This window comes from Apodemus sylvaticus, chromosome 19 (genome assembly GCF_947179515.1).
Source record: "Apodemus sylvaticus chromosome 19, mApoSyl1.1, whole genome shotgun sequence".
Classification (NCBI taxonomy): domain Eukaryota; kingdom Metazoa; phylum Chordata; class Mammalia; order Rodentia; family Muridae; genus Apodemus; species Apodemus sylvaticus.
In genome coordinates, this window is record NC_067490.1 from 42555640 (window position 1) to 42571490 (window position 15851).

The 15851-nt window shown below is 37.7% G+C and overlaps 1 protein-coding gene across 4 annotated transcripts in view; it reads left to right on the forward strand.

Moving 5' to 3' along the window:
- The window catches only part of Rev3l (REV3 like, DNA directed polymerase zeta catalytic subunit), a 153965-nt gene that overhangs the window by 69360 nt on the left and 68754 nt on the right, over window positions 1-15851 (forward strand). For 2 of the 4 annotated variants that reach the window (XM_052164545.1, XM_052164548.1), the window contains 5 exons: window positions 4754-4850; window positions 13295-13389; window positions 14399-14503; window positions 15451-15535; window positions 15620-15771. In XM_052164545.1, the coding sequence (XP_052020505.1) occupies window positions 4754-4850; window positions 13295-13389; window positions 14399-14503; window positions 15451-15535; window positions 15620-15771 (534 nt within the window). The remainder of the gene's footprint in view (window positions 1-4753; window positions 4851-13294; window positions 13390-14398; window positions 14504-15450; window positions 15536-15619; window positions 15772-15851) is intronic. The other 2 variants (XM_052164547.1, XM_052164546.1) reach the window with 2 other exon arrangements.

Consider the following 15851-nt stretch of genomic DNA (forward strand, 5'->3'; position numbering starts at 1 on the left):
ATTTTTCTAGGACTTTTATCATGAAGAGATACTGAATTTTGTCATATAATTGACTTTTTCTACATGTAATATGATTGCATAGTTTCTGTCCTTGAGTCTATTTATATGGTGTATTATTTTTCTCATTAATATATGTTGAGCCATCCTTGCATGCCTGGAAGGAAACCAGCTTGATCATGGTGGGGACAGTATTTTGGGTGTTTTTGTTTTGTTTTTAAAATTGAATTGCAAACATATTACTGAATTTTTGTGCCCTTGTATTTATAATTTTATTTTCAATGTCTTTGTATAATTCTACTATCAGGTTCATCGTGGCTTTGTAAAGTGTATTTGAGAATGTTCCTTCATTTTTTGTGGAATAATTTGAGGAATATTGGTAGTCTTCTTTAAAGCCCTGGTAGAATTCTCTACTGAATCTATCTGACCCTAGGATTATTTTTAGTCAGGAGATTTTTAGTTGCTGCTTTTATTTCAATTGTATTTTGTAGGTCTATTTAAATTGTTTGTTTAACCTTGAATTACCTTTCATGGGCCATATATATCTAGAAATCTATCCATTTCCTTAGATTTTCTAGTTTAGTGGAACATAAATTATAATTCCAAGTCTTTATAATCCTCTGAATTGTAGTATCTCCATTTACATCCTTAATTGTGTTAGTTTTATTGGGTTTGACCATCTCTTTTTGGTTAATTTAAATTAAGATTTGTCAGTCTTGTTAATCTTTTTGAAGAGTTGATTTCATTTCATTGATTTTTTTGTTTTTTGTACAGTTTTTTTTTCTTTCATTAATTTCAACCCTGATTTGATTATTCTACTTGTCTACTCTTTTGAGGTGTTATTTGCTCAAGTTTTTCCAAGGCTTTTAAGTGCATCATTGATTTATTAATTAGAGATCGCTCAAGTTTTTGATGTAAGCACTTAGTGCTGTGAACCTAAAACAGTTTTTGGTGTGTCTCATACAATTTGGAATGGTGCATTTTCATTAATTTTTTGGAATTTTTATATTTTCTTTTTGATTTGTCTTTGGCACAGTTATTATTTAGTAGTCGGTTTATTTTCTGTTTGTGTATTTTCTGTTGTTTTTGTTGTTGTTGATAATCCACCTTTATTCTGTTGTGGTCTCATAGAATGCAGGGTATGATTTCAGTTTTTCTATACTTGTTGAAACTTGCTTTGTGTCCTAATATGTGGTTGATTTCAGAAAGTCCCATAACCTGCTGATAATAATGTGTATTCTATAGAGGTTGGGTGAAAAGCTTTATAAATACATGTTAGATCTATTTGATTTTTTTCATGTATTTAGCTCCAGGGTTCTTTGTTTAGTTTATTTCCAGATGACCTGTCTGTTGGTGAGAGTAGGGTGTTAAAATCACCCATATAGCTGTGTTGAGGTTAATCTACTGTTTTAGAGCTAATCAATGTTTTCTTTATGAAATTGGGTGTCTCTATGTTTAGTGAGTCTATATTGAGGATTGTTATATTCTGTTGGTAGATTTTCCTTTAATGAGTATGAAATGTCTCTTCTTATATCTTCCAACTAATTTTGACTTGAACTGTATTTTTTTAAATATTAGAATAGATGCTCCTGCTTGTATCTTAATTCCATTTGCTTACAATATCTCTTTCTATCATTTTTCTTCCTAAGCTGATGTCTGTTTTTGTTAGTAAGGTGTATTTCTTGGGAGTAACAAAAGATAGATCCTGTTTTCTAATCCAGTCTGTTATTTCTGTGTCTTTTGATTAGGGAATTGAAACCATTAATAGTCAGAGTTGCTATTGATAGGTGTGTATTAATTCTTGCCATTTTACTGGTTTTGAGGTATTTTCTCAGTTCTTTGATTACCTGTGTTGATGTTTTGTCTAAGCTGTACCCCACACCTACCTGGCAATAGTCAGGTATGCCCCGCCCCAGAGATCTGGCCCACTATAAGAGGGGCTAATTGCCCCTCCTCTCTCTCTTTGCTCTCTGCTCTCCCATATCCTCTCACCTCTCTGCCCCTTGGGCTCTTCCCCCCTCCACATGGTCATGGCCGCCTCCACTCCACTCTCTCTATTCTCTCTCTATTCTCCCTCCCTCCCTCCCTCCCTCCCTCCCTCCCTCCCTCCTTCTCTCCTTTTCTCCCTCCCTCTCTCTCTGCCTCTCTCTACCACTAACTCCCATCCCCTACTCTGAATAAACTCTATTCTATACTATGCCTGTGTGTGTGGTCCCTCAGGGGCAGAGGTGCCCAGGCAAGGGCCTGCCTGGACACCTTCCCCCACACCACCGAGCCACACTCACCTAAACCCCTATCCTCTCCCTTTTTAAGCTCCCTTCAACCTGTCCTGGCATTATTTGTTTCCTGTGATCTCTTAGGTATGTTTATCCTTCTCTTCAAATTGAAGTTTGTTTTTTTTTTCTAGTACCCTTTGTAGGGCTTGCTTTATAGTTATAAATTCCTTTAGTCTGTTTTATTGTGGCAAATTATTTCTCCTTAAATTTTAACAGATAATTTTGCTGAGTGTGATAGTTTAGGTTGATAATTTTGGTTGTTTAAGACTTGGAATATATCTTTACAGGCATTGTTGGCTTTGAATGTTTCTGTTAAAGAATCAGATGTTCTAAGAGGCCTGACTTTATAAGTCACTTGATTTCTCCTTGCAGCTTTTAATACTTTTTTTTTATTCCGTGTTTTTAATATTTGAACTACCATGTACTGTAGAGTTTCTGGTCCTTTCTCTTTCGTGTTCTCTAGTCCATTGGTCTCTAGACATGCACCTTTCTCTAGACTTGTTCAAATAAACCTGTGATTATCTTCTCCTGTGCTCATAATTAAAAGGGTGATTGTATTCATAGTGTCCCAAACTCTCCCATGTTCTGATCTTTTGCTTGTTTATTTTTTTATTTCATTGACCTTTACAAAGGGATCCATTTCCAATTCCATCCCTGCCTCTGTTTTCTGTTGGTGAGGCTTTCCACTGAAGTTTGTAATTGGTTTATTGGTGTTTTCGATTCTAGCATCATTTCAGTTTTGGTATTATGTAAAAATTCAAACTATTTCCATGTGTGGATTGACTTCTTATGTTACTCACTTTTTTCTCTCCTTTCAGTTTTTTGAGGTGGAGTTTGCCCCCGGCATTTTCTATCCCATTATTATGAGATTTTTATGTGTTGGAGGTGATATGTGTTATTTTGGATTTTTTCATTACTTTTGTTTCTGCATTGGTATTGAGCATTTAGTTAGTTTGTTCATTGAATTTTTATTTTTTGTTTTTGTTTTTTTGTTTGTTTTGTTTATGTCAAATTTCAGCAGAGGTATTTCTTATGTTCAGGAGGGTTATCTCAATTTCCTGGTTGTCTGGTTTTGAGGAGACAGGCTCTATCTTGGCCCTTCTATTTCTCTGCTGCAGTAGTACCTTTAGTTGTTTAGTCAAGGAACCTGGAAAAGTTTGTCCTGTTAGCGTGTGGACTGATCCTAGGTCTCAGAGCCAGGTAAGACCGAGTGATGGTCTCAGTCAGGCAGCTGACAAACAAGGTTCTGGACTCTGAGTCATGTGTGGTGGCTGGAGGGTCCCTGTGGAGGTCAGGTTGGGATCTGGCAGGTCCCAGAGGGAAGAAGACAGGCTAAGAGGAGGTGGCTGTCCCTGGTAAACTTTGACAAGACTCCGGTGGCCCAAATTGAAAGCAGCCAAGAGAAAGCACAAGTAGCCTACTTGGGTTCACAACACATGGTCACAATAAATAAAGCATGTTTAAAATGCAAACAAATCTCACTGTAAATATTTTTGTATTTAATATATAATTATACCTATAGTATTTAGGTAATTCTGAAAATCAATTTAAAAAGCAACCCAATTAAACCTCACCAAAAACCTCAAACACATTTTTTTTCTCTACCCTAAAGTTGACGGCAAACACACAAAAAGATGATATTCAACAATATATAATAGGAAAATATTAATTAAATCCAGAAAGCGTTACCCCTCCACACCTATTATAAAAGGCCACGGTTCAAAAGAGTCATGATAACCAACACTGGCTGGATGTTACACCATAGCAGCTCTCATTGCTGATGGCAGATGTGAAGTAGTGGTCATTTGAAGCAAATTTTCCGAGTGTCATAACATTATGTATATGTATATATGTATGTATATGTATATAGTTCTTTTCCCCGTTTACTTATTTATTCAGTCACTCACTTTACATCCCAGTCACAGCCCTCCCACCTGTATCCTCTCATTCCTCGCATGGCCTCTCCCCGCTTCATCTCTGAGAAGGTCCCCCCAGGACCAACCCACCCTAGTACCTTAGTTCTTTTTTTTTAATAAGATGTTTAATCATATAGATATACTTATTATGCTATGAAATTTTATGAGTGCTCCTTACTCAAATCAATTCATTGCAAATACTTTTTTTGTACTCTTAGTTAAGAGTTATTGCTCTCAAGTGTGTTTATGTAATCCTATGTATCAGGGAATCTTTAAAATATTCTTGGGTGTTCTTACATGATTTGTAAGTTATTTTACAAAGAGGATAATTTTGTACAAATTATAAATACAATTTGCCAGGATATAGTGGCTCGTGTGTTTAATCTTAGCACTCAGGCTGCAAAGTCTGAGTCTGAGACTGCCCTACTCCACAGAGTGAGTTCTAGGTCAGCCAAGGCTGTGTAATAAGACCCAGGCACCCATGACTAAATGGTAAATGGATTGATTAGACAAAATAAGAAGTTTTCAAGTATAATTTATTTAAATTCTCCTTTCTTTCTCTAGGTGATCCATCACATGCAACTGGATTATTGAAGCGTCAGTTGTCAGGAAACTCTCCTGCTGGCACTTTATTTAGGTGGGAAGAAGATGAAATCCCAAGGTTAGCTATGCTGTCAAAGACATGAGAATGTTATATATGTACGCTTGTGATCAGTCGGCAGTGGTCATCACAATTAAACCTCAACCCTTTGCTATGTTTATATTTAAAATGTATCAATAACATAACATGGAAGTATGGGTTTAAAGAACAGACCATGGCAGGAGGTAAAGGTGCTTGCTGCCAAATCTGATGACCTGAGTTTGATCCCCAGGATCCTCATGGTGGAAGGAGAGAGCGAGGTCCTATTAACTGTCTTCTGATCTCTACATGCAAGTGATGGTGCACACACCTGCACACAGAGACACAGATATACCGTATAAAATTAACCTTAATGTCAAAAATAAATAAGACAGAAGGCAGAAAAACATAGTTGTTACCCTCTTAATAAAAGAACTTGAAGTAGGTTGTTACATTTCTTGCCATTATTAATCATCATCATAAAGTCTATATGAGTACACTGTCGCTGTCTTCAGACACACAAGAAGAGGGCATCGGATCCATTAGAGATGGTTGTGAGCCACCATGAGGACCTCTGGAAGAGCAGTCAGTGCTCTTAACCACTGAGCCATCTCTCCAGCCTCATCATGCAGTCTAAATTGAGGTTTTCTTTTAAGTTACCAAGTTACAAACTCAGTTATTATAAAATAGCAATTTTAAATTAAAGTAGCACGTATTTTTAATAAAATAACTCTTTAGGTTTGTAAACATTAAGGAGTTATGGAAATAAATACACAACAAAATACAACTTGTTTCTTTTAACTATTTTGTTGATTATACTTTTTTGTTAAAGTGGTAGTATATTCCAAATGCTTAGATTTCCCTATCATAAAGCAGACACATAATAATCACCACCTTAGATGATGTAGACCATCCTTCAAAGCATTGCCCAAAGCTTTCATGAGCCTCTTATTTTGGTTACTGTAGTATTGGCACCATGGTTGTAGTTTTCTTCTTTTTAACTTCATGTATTCATCCAAGTTTTAAAAGGTTTAAATTACATTTATTTGTTGTATATGTGTACATAGGCACAGAAATTAATGTACAATTTGTGGGAGTCCGTTTTCTCTTTTTGCCCTGTAGATCCTGGAAATAGCACTCAGGTCATTAGGTTTGATACCAAATGTTTTTATACCCTGTGAGCCATCTTACTGGCCCTATTTTTTTTTAAATTTATATTTATTTTAATTTATATTTATATAATTATATATTTGGTGAGTGTGTGTGCATATATGCTGTGGTGCATCATTGGGGTCATAAGACAAATGTCAGGTAGCGTATTTCCTTCTGTCTTGTGAGATCTGGGGATCAAATTTAGGTTATTAGGATGTCTTCCTGCAAGTGCCCTGCTGAGCCAGCTCACCAGCTCACCAGTCTCTGTGGGGTTGTTTGTTCATTCGTTTGTTGGTGTGTGTGTATATGTGTTGAAGAGGCCATAGTCAGGGATCCTTCTAAATCACTTTCCATCTTATTTTTTAGAAGTCTTTCACTGAACAGCTCCAGAGAACATCCGCTCTTGTTCCTCAGAGCTAGCATTACAGACTCAGGGTGCCCCCCCCCCCAGCTTTTTACAGGGATGGGGGGGTCTGAACATAGATTCTCATGTTTGTGTGGCACAAAAGCAGATTTGTGCATTTATATGTATGAAGAAGTGGGGTGAGGACATAGTATTCCTTGACTTCATTTCTAGTACATATAAAGAAAATGTATTTCCAGACAGTGGAGGTTCAAGGCTTTAATCTCAGCACTTAGACAGAGGCAGGCAGATCTCTAGGCTCAAGGCCAGCCTGGTCTGCCTAATGAGTTCAAGGACAGCCAGGACTACCAAAATAATAGAAAATGAAACAGAACTTACTGGTTGAACTTAAAACGATCATGAAAACACTTGTTTTGAGCAGTGGATACATCTTTATAGTCCCAACTCTTAGTAAGTTGAAGCACAAAAGATTGGAAGTTTGAGGGTCAGCCTGGCTGTTTAGTAGAATCCTGCCAGATAACCCAGTCCAAAGACCAGCTTTCCTTAGAGCTTATCTACTTGCCCTGACTCAGTTCAGTTGCTGTGATCAAAGGCAGCTTTGGAAGGGGGGAAGGAAAGTCAGGGCAGGAACTCAGGGCAGGAATCTGGCTGTAGGAACTGAAGCAGAACCACAGGGATTGCTCCCTACTGCTTTGCTCTGTCTGGTTTCCTTAGCTTGTTTGCCACAGCCCACAGCACATTAGGTCAGAAATTTGGCCACCAGTTTGAGATATAGTCTTGGTTGCATCTGGATTACAGCTTCTGTGTAAAAATATTTGTATTGCTGTACTGTCGTATCAGAATAATTTTTAAAGGTTTTTAAGTAATAAGGGTAATAATCACTATCCCTGAATTCTGCTCATTAACAATTTGAAGCCTCATCCAATAATCTTCTTTCTTGTTAGGTCATAAAAGTATAATAAAGGTACACTGACTAGAATCAAAATTGGAATTTTACAATGACAGAAATTGAATTTTAGAATGTTTGTAAGAAGTCTTACTTTTTTAAAAGTTCTGCAAACTAAACTATGGGGAAAGATATAACTAGACAATAATAATTTCAGTGAATTTGAAATTATTAACTCAGTTAAACACAGATGACTGGGTACCTTTTCTTTTCTTTAACATGTATGCATGTATGTATGTATGTATTGTTAGTCTCACAGTGTAGTTGTGGCTAGCTAGCCTGGATTCACTATGTATACTCAAATTTGTAGTGATCCTCCTGCCTCCTCTCCCCTCATGCTGAGATTACAAGTGTTATATCACCACTCCTTGCTAGCCTAATGTGTTTTTGTTTGTTTTAGAGCCTCTTGTTTCCCCCAATGTTTATATAATCTGAATATCTGTGATCTAATTAAATATAAATAAAAGATAATGCCAGAAGTTTTCTCATAAACCAGTAGAATTGATTTGTCTCATTTCTCTAACTAGTTCTAGCATGTTCTTCTGGATACCCTTAAAAAAAATACAGTGAATTCTGTAATATCCCTTTATAAACGTTATTACAAAGGCCATGGCAGATAACAGGGCTGTGAGAAGATGGGAGTGCCAAGTCAGACCTTCTACTTTATTTTTTGTTTTAAGTGGAAATTATCAGGTACCATGGTTCTTTTTTTTTTATTCGATATATTCTTTATTTACATTTCAAATGATTTCCCCTTTCCTGGATCCCCCCTCCCCTAAAGTCCCATAAGCCCTCTTCCCTCCTCCTGTTCCCCAATTCACCCCTTCCCTCTTCCCTGTCCTGGTATTCCCCTACACTGCTGCACTCAACCTTTCCAGGACCAGGGGCCTCTCCTTCCTTCTTCTTGGACATCATTTGATATGTGCATTGTGACTTGGGTATTCCAAGCTTCTAGGCTAATATCCGCTTATCAGTGCGTGCATACCATGAGTGTTCTTTTGTGATTGGGTTGCCTCGCTCAGGATGGTATTCTCCAGTTCTATCCATTTGTCTAAGAATTCATTGTTTTTAATTGCTGAGTAGTACCCCATAGTGTAAATAAACCACATTTTCTGTATCCATTCCTCCGTTGAGGGACATCTGGGTTCTTTCCAGATTCTGGCTATTATAAATAGGACTGCTATGAACATAGTGGAGCATGTGTCCTTATTACATGTTAGAGCATCTTCTGGGTATATGCCCGGGATTGGTATAGCTGGGTCCTCAGATAGTGCTATGTCTAATTTTCTGAGGAACCACCAAACTGATCTCCAGAGTGGTTTTACCAGCTTACAATCACACTAGCAATGGAGAAGTGTTCCTCTTTCTCCACATCCTTTCCAGCATCTGCTGTCCCCTGAGTTTTTTTATCTTAGCCATTCTTATCTTCTACTGTGAGGTAGAATCTCAGTGTTGTTTTGATTTGCATTTCCCTGATGACTAAAGATGCTGAACATTTCTTTAGCTGCTTCAGATCCATTTGAGTTTCCTCAGTTGAGAATTCTCTGTTTATCTCTGTACCCCATTTTTTAATAGGGTTATTTGACTCTCTGGAGACTAACTTTTTGAGTTCTTTGTATACATTGGATATTAGCCCTCTATTGGATGTAGGATTGGTAGAGATCTTTTCCCAATCTCTTGGTTGCCGTTTTGTCCTATTGACAGCGTACTTTGCCTTACAGAAGCTTTGCAGTTTTGCGAGGTCCCATTTTTCAATTCTTGTTCTTAGCGCATAAGCCACTAGTGTTCTGTTCAGGAGAATTTCCCCTATGCCCATGTGTTCAAAGTTCTTCCCCACTTTCTCTTTTATAAGCTTCAGTGTATCAGGTTTTATGTGGAGGTTCTTGATCTACTTGGATTAGAGCTTTGTACAAGAAGATAAGAATGGGTCTATTTGCATTTTTCTGCATGCTGACCTCTATTGATCCAGCACCATTTGTTAAAAATGCTGTCTTTTTTTTCCCACTGGATGTTGGAAAACACACATACACATAGATGTTGAACAATGTTCTACTCAGCAATAACTTAGTCAAGGAAGAAATGAAGAAAGAAATTAAAGACTTTTTAGAATTTAATCAAAATGAGGACACATCAACCCAGAACTTATGGGACACGATGAAAGCAGTGCTAAGAGGAAAACTCATAGCTCTAAGTGCCTTCAAAAAGAAAATTGAGAGAGCTTGCACTAGCAGCTTGACAACACACCTGAAAGCTCTAAAACAAAAAAAGCAAATATACCCAAGAGGAATATACGGCAGGAAATAATCAAACTCAGAGCCGATATCAATCAAATAGAAACAAAAAGAACTATACAAAGAATCAACAAAACCTGGAGCTGGTTCTTTGAGAAAATCAACAAAATAGATAAACCCTTAGCCAGACTAACCAGAGGGCACAGAGGCACTACCCAAATTAATAAAATCAGAAATGAGAAGGGGGACATAACAACAGAAACTGCGGAAATTCAAAAAATCATCAGATCCTACTACAAGAGCTTATACTCAACAAACCTGGAAAATCTGGACGAAATGGACAATTTTCTAGATACATATCAGGTGCCAATGTTAAAACAGGATCAGATAAACCATCTAAATAGTCCTTAAGTCCTGAGGAAATAGAAGCAGTAGTTGTTAATAGTCTCCCAACAACAACAACAACAACAAAAGCCCAGAACCAGATGGGTTTAGTGGGGAATTCTATCAGATCTTCGAAGAAGAGCTAATACCAATACTCTCTAAACTGTTCCACAGAATAGAAACTCAAGGAACACTACCCAACTCATTCTATAAAGCCACAATAACACTTATGTCTAAAGCAAACAAAGATCAAACAAGGAAAGAGAACTTCAGAACAATTTTCCTTATGAACATTGATGCAAAAATACTCAACAAAATTATAGCTAACTGAATCCAAGAATGCATCAAAACGATAATTCACCATGATCAAGTAGGCTTCATCCCAACGATGCAGGGATGGTTCAATATACGGAAATCCATCAATGTAATCCACTACATAAACAGACTCAAAGAAAAAAACCACATGGTCATTTCATTAGATGCTGAAAAGGCTTTTGGCAAAATTCAGCACCCCTTCATGATAAAAGTCTTGGAGAGATCAGGAATTCAAGGCCCATACCTAAACATAGTGAAATCAACATACTGTAAACCAGTAGCCAACATCAAACTAAATGGAGAGAAACTTGAAGCGATACCACTAAAATCGGGGACCAGACAAAACCACCCACTCTCTCCCTATCCAATATAGTACCAGAATTTCTAGCCAAAGGATTAGACAACAAAAGGAGGTCAAAGGTATATAAATTGGAAAGGAAGAAGTCAAAATATCATTATTTGCAGATGATATGATTGTATACTTAAGTGACCACAAAAATTCTATCAGAGACCTCCTAAAGCTGATAAACAACTTCAGCAAAGTGGCTGGATATAAAATTACCTCAAACAAATCAGTAGCCTTTCTCTACTTAAAGGATAAACATGCTGAGAAAGAAATTAGGGAAATGATACCCTTCACAATAGTCAGAAATAATATTGCATCCCTTGGTGTGACTCGAAGCAAATGAAAAATCTGTATGACAAGAACTTCAAGCCTCTGAAGAAAGAAACCGTAGAAGAGCTCAGAAGATGGAAAGATCTCCCATGCTCATGGATTGGCAGGATCAATATAGTAAAAATGGCCACCTGCTGACAGCAATCTACAGATTCAATGCAATCCCCATCAAAATTCCAAATCAATTTTTTGTAGAGCTAGCAAGAGCAGTCTGCAAATTTATTTGGAAGAACAAAAAACTCAGAATATCAAAAACTATTCTCCACAACAAAAGATCAGCTGGGGGAATCACCATCCCTGACCTCAAGCTCTACTACAGAGCAATACTGATAAAAACTGGTATTGGTATGCAGGCAACAAGATCAATGGAATAGAATTGAAGACCCAGAAATGAACCCACACACCTACCGTCACTTGATATTTGACAAAGGAGCTAAAAACATCAGAGGACATCTTAAGGAGTGAGTTTCCTCTCCTGTTGCATGGCTGTGGCTTCAGAGATTGAACTCAGGCTGCCACACTGGTAAAACAAGCTGAACCAGCCTGTAGGTATTTTTAGAGTTTAGGTGTTTAAATTCTGTCTGCTGTTATTCTAATTAATTGATCTCTTGTATTCAGTTTTAGAGAGTATTTAGGAACAATCCTATAAGTTCCATTGTAATTTTATCTAACTTTAATTACCAAAATGAATTTTCTGCATTTACTTAATAGCCCAAAACTTTTTTATCATTATTTCTACTGAAAATAATTTATCTTTAAAAGATTTTCCCCTCTAGAAGTACTGCATGGAATTTCTGAAATAGTTTTGTAATAAAGGCAAAAACTAGTTTCAAACTCATGTTTTCTAGGTATGGTGATGCACACCTATAATCCCTCGCTATCTTAAACGAACCACAAGACATTGTGGTATACATTTAATCCCAGCCCTTGGAAGCAGAGAGACCAGGCAGCCCTGTGAATCTGAGGTCTACCTGGTCTGCAACATGAATTCTAGGATATCCAGGGCCATGTAGAGAGACCCTGTCTCAAAAAGAAACAAACTGTTATCTATGTGAGATTATAATTTTTCAGTGTTTCTGAGTCTTTTCCCTTAAAGTCCCACTCTTAGTGATGTTCTTTTTTGTTATAACTCCTATATTTGTCTATATAATGCTTTCACGTCTCAAAACATGTTAGTGTAAGAAGGAAGTTGTTACCTCCGACCTCTTGTACCTGGCACTTTGTTCCTGACAGCATGGATTTGGTTCACTCATATGGACAGGAGGCCAGCCTACTTTGGGAATTATTTTTTCTGAAAGATAAAGGAATATTTTGTGATAGCTTAGCTTACTATGCCCTTCTTTAGAAATGACACAAAGATTTTTGTGTGTGTCTGTGATTTAACAAATTAGCTTCTTTGTTCTGTTTTATGGTCGTGAAGGTACTGGAGAAGATGAGAACCAGACCTCAGGCATCCCAGCAGGCTTTCTTCCATTGAGTTGTATGCCACCAGCCATGACAACTTAGTATCTAATGTCCACCAAGTTCTCTTTGAGAAAAGGCGAGAGAAAAATCAAAGTTTCTGAATGTTCTCCTTAAAAACCTTAAAATTTTTACAATAAAACCTTACTAAAGCCTGCATCCCCTGTTACAAGCAAAGTTTCTGATTTTTCATTTTTATTTACTATCTCTCTAGCACGAGATACAAAGTTTACAGCAGAAAATCTCAGATCTGCACCAGGTTTCTATGTGTTCTGGGAGGAATGGCCAGTCACATAGTGCCTTCCTCTTTTTCCTTTGAGTGGCTCTGCAGGAACTAAGCAGTGTTTTCAGGTCAAAATGTGTCCGTGAGAACTGTCTGTACTTCTCAGAAGGAGCGGCTGTCACCTGTGCCAGCTGGAACTCACGGCTCCTGTGGTTATCCCTTCAGTAGTAGGAAGAATGTCCGTGCCTCCAGCTCAGCAGTGGCTGAGGACAAGAAGAGGGGATGTCCCTTGCCCACCTGTCACTATGCTCCCCTTATCTAAAAGCCACGTATGATTGCAGGGGAAAATGCCCGTCTGTAGCTTATTTTAAATATTTATGAATTTTAGTGAATTCTTGGGTTGTCTTAACCATGTTTTAGCCAGATCCGCATGCTAAATATTAAATATTCCTCTCATAAAATATGATTCTGAATATATGGATAGTAAGTGGTATCGATTTTAAATAAGATCCCTAAGTTAACAATATAATTTTTCTTGTCCCATTGTAATTTCATACTCGTAGTATCATGAATAACCATTAATTCATTTAGCAGTCTCAGGTTTTCTCATTACTACCAAAGCATGAATTCCTGGATAAGAAAAAAAAAATCTCAGACCCCAGTAGCAGCAACAACAACAACAACTTGGGAAGTTTGTGCTAATTACTGTATTTATTGATATTCTTTCTCTACAGTTCTTTATTGTTGGAAGGCGTTGAACCTCTGAGTACATGTGAATTAGAAGTGGACGCTGTGGCTGCTGACATCCTAAACAGGCTGGACATTGAGGGTATGCACACGATTATTCTTAATATGCACTTTTACTCATAAAATGTAACGAGAAAGCAAAACAGGCATGGCTAGAGAAGTTAGACACAGAAAGAGAAGGCGAGGTATCTTGAGGTTTACTCTGTTTCTGATGGGAGGTATGTTGGCCGCCGCCTCTGTTGCATTGACAAAGACACCTGGGGAAACCGTCTTAAAGAAAGACTTGATTGGGTTGTTGAGGTTCAGGGGTTCCAGTCCCTGGTCATTCGGCTCCGTCATTTCCAGTCCCCTGGTAAGACAGGATGTCACGGCAGAAGGGCATGATAAGCAGCATTGCCTGCCTCCTGGCACGATGCCTGCTGCAGCACCCCTCCCCCACAGCCCCTCAGCTCTACGGCTAGTGGCTTCATTCTCTGCCTACCTCTGTGTCCCCCCAAGTCAGTGCCGTCACTTCTTCCATACAGCCGTCAGCCTGGACCAAGCCTTCAACCCGACACTCTTCAGAGAACACAATCACAATAGATATTTATATTGCTCATTTATATTTCCATTTACATCACTATGTTTACCTAAATAGGAAATAGAAATAGGTGGCACTAAGTCAAATTAGCCAGTATAAAGTAATTTTACATACTCTGCCTTTTAATTGTTTTATCTGCTGGTTGTATGCCATGGAGAGAAGTCATCTCTCATCAGGGTTTGTGTTTTACGTGGTGTGTGTGTGGCTTTTTTATTTTTCAGTCAAAATAAAAAAATCAAAAAGGAAGCGCCAAGATAAACTTGGAATTGAGATAATTTGTTCATTATAACACGAACCATGTTTTTCTTAAAAACTAATATCATTAGGCATGGTAGATAATACATGCCTTTAATCCCAGCACTGAGAAAACAGAGGCAGGCAGATCTCTGTGGGGTCCCCGGCCAGCCCGGGATACGCAGCAGACTACCTCCACCAAATACTTACTAAAGCTTAAACACTTTATAGAGGAGAATTTTTCACTTTGACCCTTGTAGTATTGTTGTGATTGCAGCTCAAATTGGTGGCAACCCTGGGCTGCAGGCCATATGGGAAGATGAGAAACAGCGGAGAAGAGACAGGAATGAAAGCTCTCAAATTAGCCAGCCTGAATCACAAGGTAAAAGCCTAGTGACCTCTAACGAGCTAAGTAAATGCTTGTAATGGGAAAATAGTCATTGAGTTTGCCCTCAGCACTAGATGTTGTGTCTTATATTACCACTAAGTTTTCTATGTAAATCTCCTGTGGTCACAGCTATACAACCAGTACATCTTTATAATTACCTCCAAAATATCACTGTCCTATAGTCATCCCTCCGTCTCTGTGTTTCTGTTTCTCATGTGACATGTCTTCTTGACCCCACAGTTAGCTGTTCCCTTTCCATCCTCGGGAATGTGTTCCTGTCTTCTTTCTCCAAATAAGGCGCTGAAAACCGTGGGTCCCCGCATAGAAACACCTTTTTATTTGTTCTGCTTTGAAAATGTTGGCCATGAAAGTGTCCTCACTCTTCCCTGAAACTGCCATAAAAACTCTGACCTTGATCATCATGTGCAGCAGGAAAATGTTCCTTCATCATTAAATGTTGTGTACTCTGAAGGAATGTGAGGGCTCACACCATGGATACATCAAAATTTTAAAGATAAAACTAAAAGTGAAGGACATCTCAGAAAAAAAAATGTTGCGATAAATCTCTACTGAAGTCCAATCAAAAATTTAGATTATGCTGTAATATCTAGAGTACCCAAAATGTATTGGTAAAATTTGTTTCTTTCTATGCCCTTTAATATACAAATATATTTTACAAAGGAGGAAATTTCTGATTTCAGGGTACATTATCTATGAATAGAGAGCAATCATTTTGTTGTTGTTATTCTGTTTTTGTTTTAGGTTATAATTATAGAACTTGAAGTGATGATAAGTTCTATGGATTTCTATAACAGGACTGCATTAGGTGGTAGGATATGAATGAGGAGAAAGACAAATTGCTGTGATTTTCAAAGCTCCTTTAAGGAGAAAGGAAAAGTGTTTCATCTATTTGCTACCTAATGTACTTTTTAAATTTAAAGATTCCAGATTTGTGCCAGCAACAGAAAGTGAAAAAAAATTTCAGAAGAGACTTCAAGAAATTCTCAAACAGAATGATTTCTCAGTGTAAGTGGTTATTTATTAGAAATCTCAGAGCTGAGTTTACTGCTTTGTTAAGTGGTTTGTTATAAACGTTATGTTTTAATGAAGCAGGACCTTATCCGGATCTGTGGGCTACAGCGATGGATCCCAAGAGTTCTCTGCTGAATTAACACTGCACTCTGAGGTTCTTTCTCCTGAAATGCTTCCGTGTTCACCAGCCAATATGATTGAAGTCCACAAAGACACAGATTTGAGCAAAGGTGAGATTATCTGATTATCTTCTCAATGAAACAAAAAATACTAAAAGAAACATTAAATTGGACACTTAAGTTAATATTTG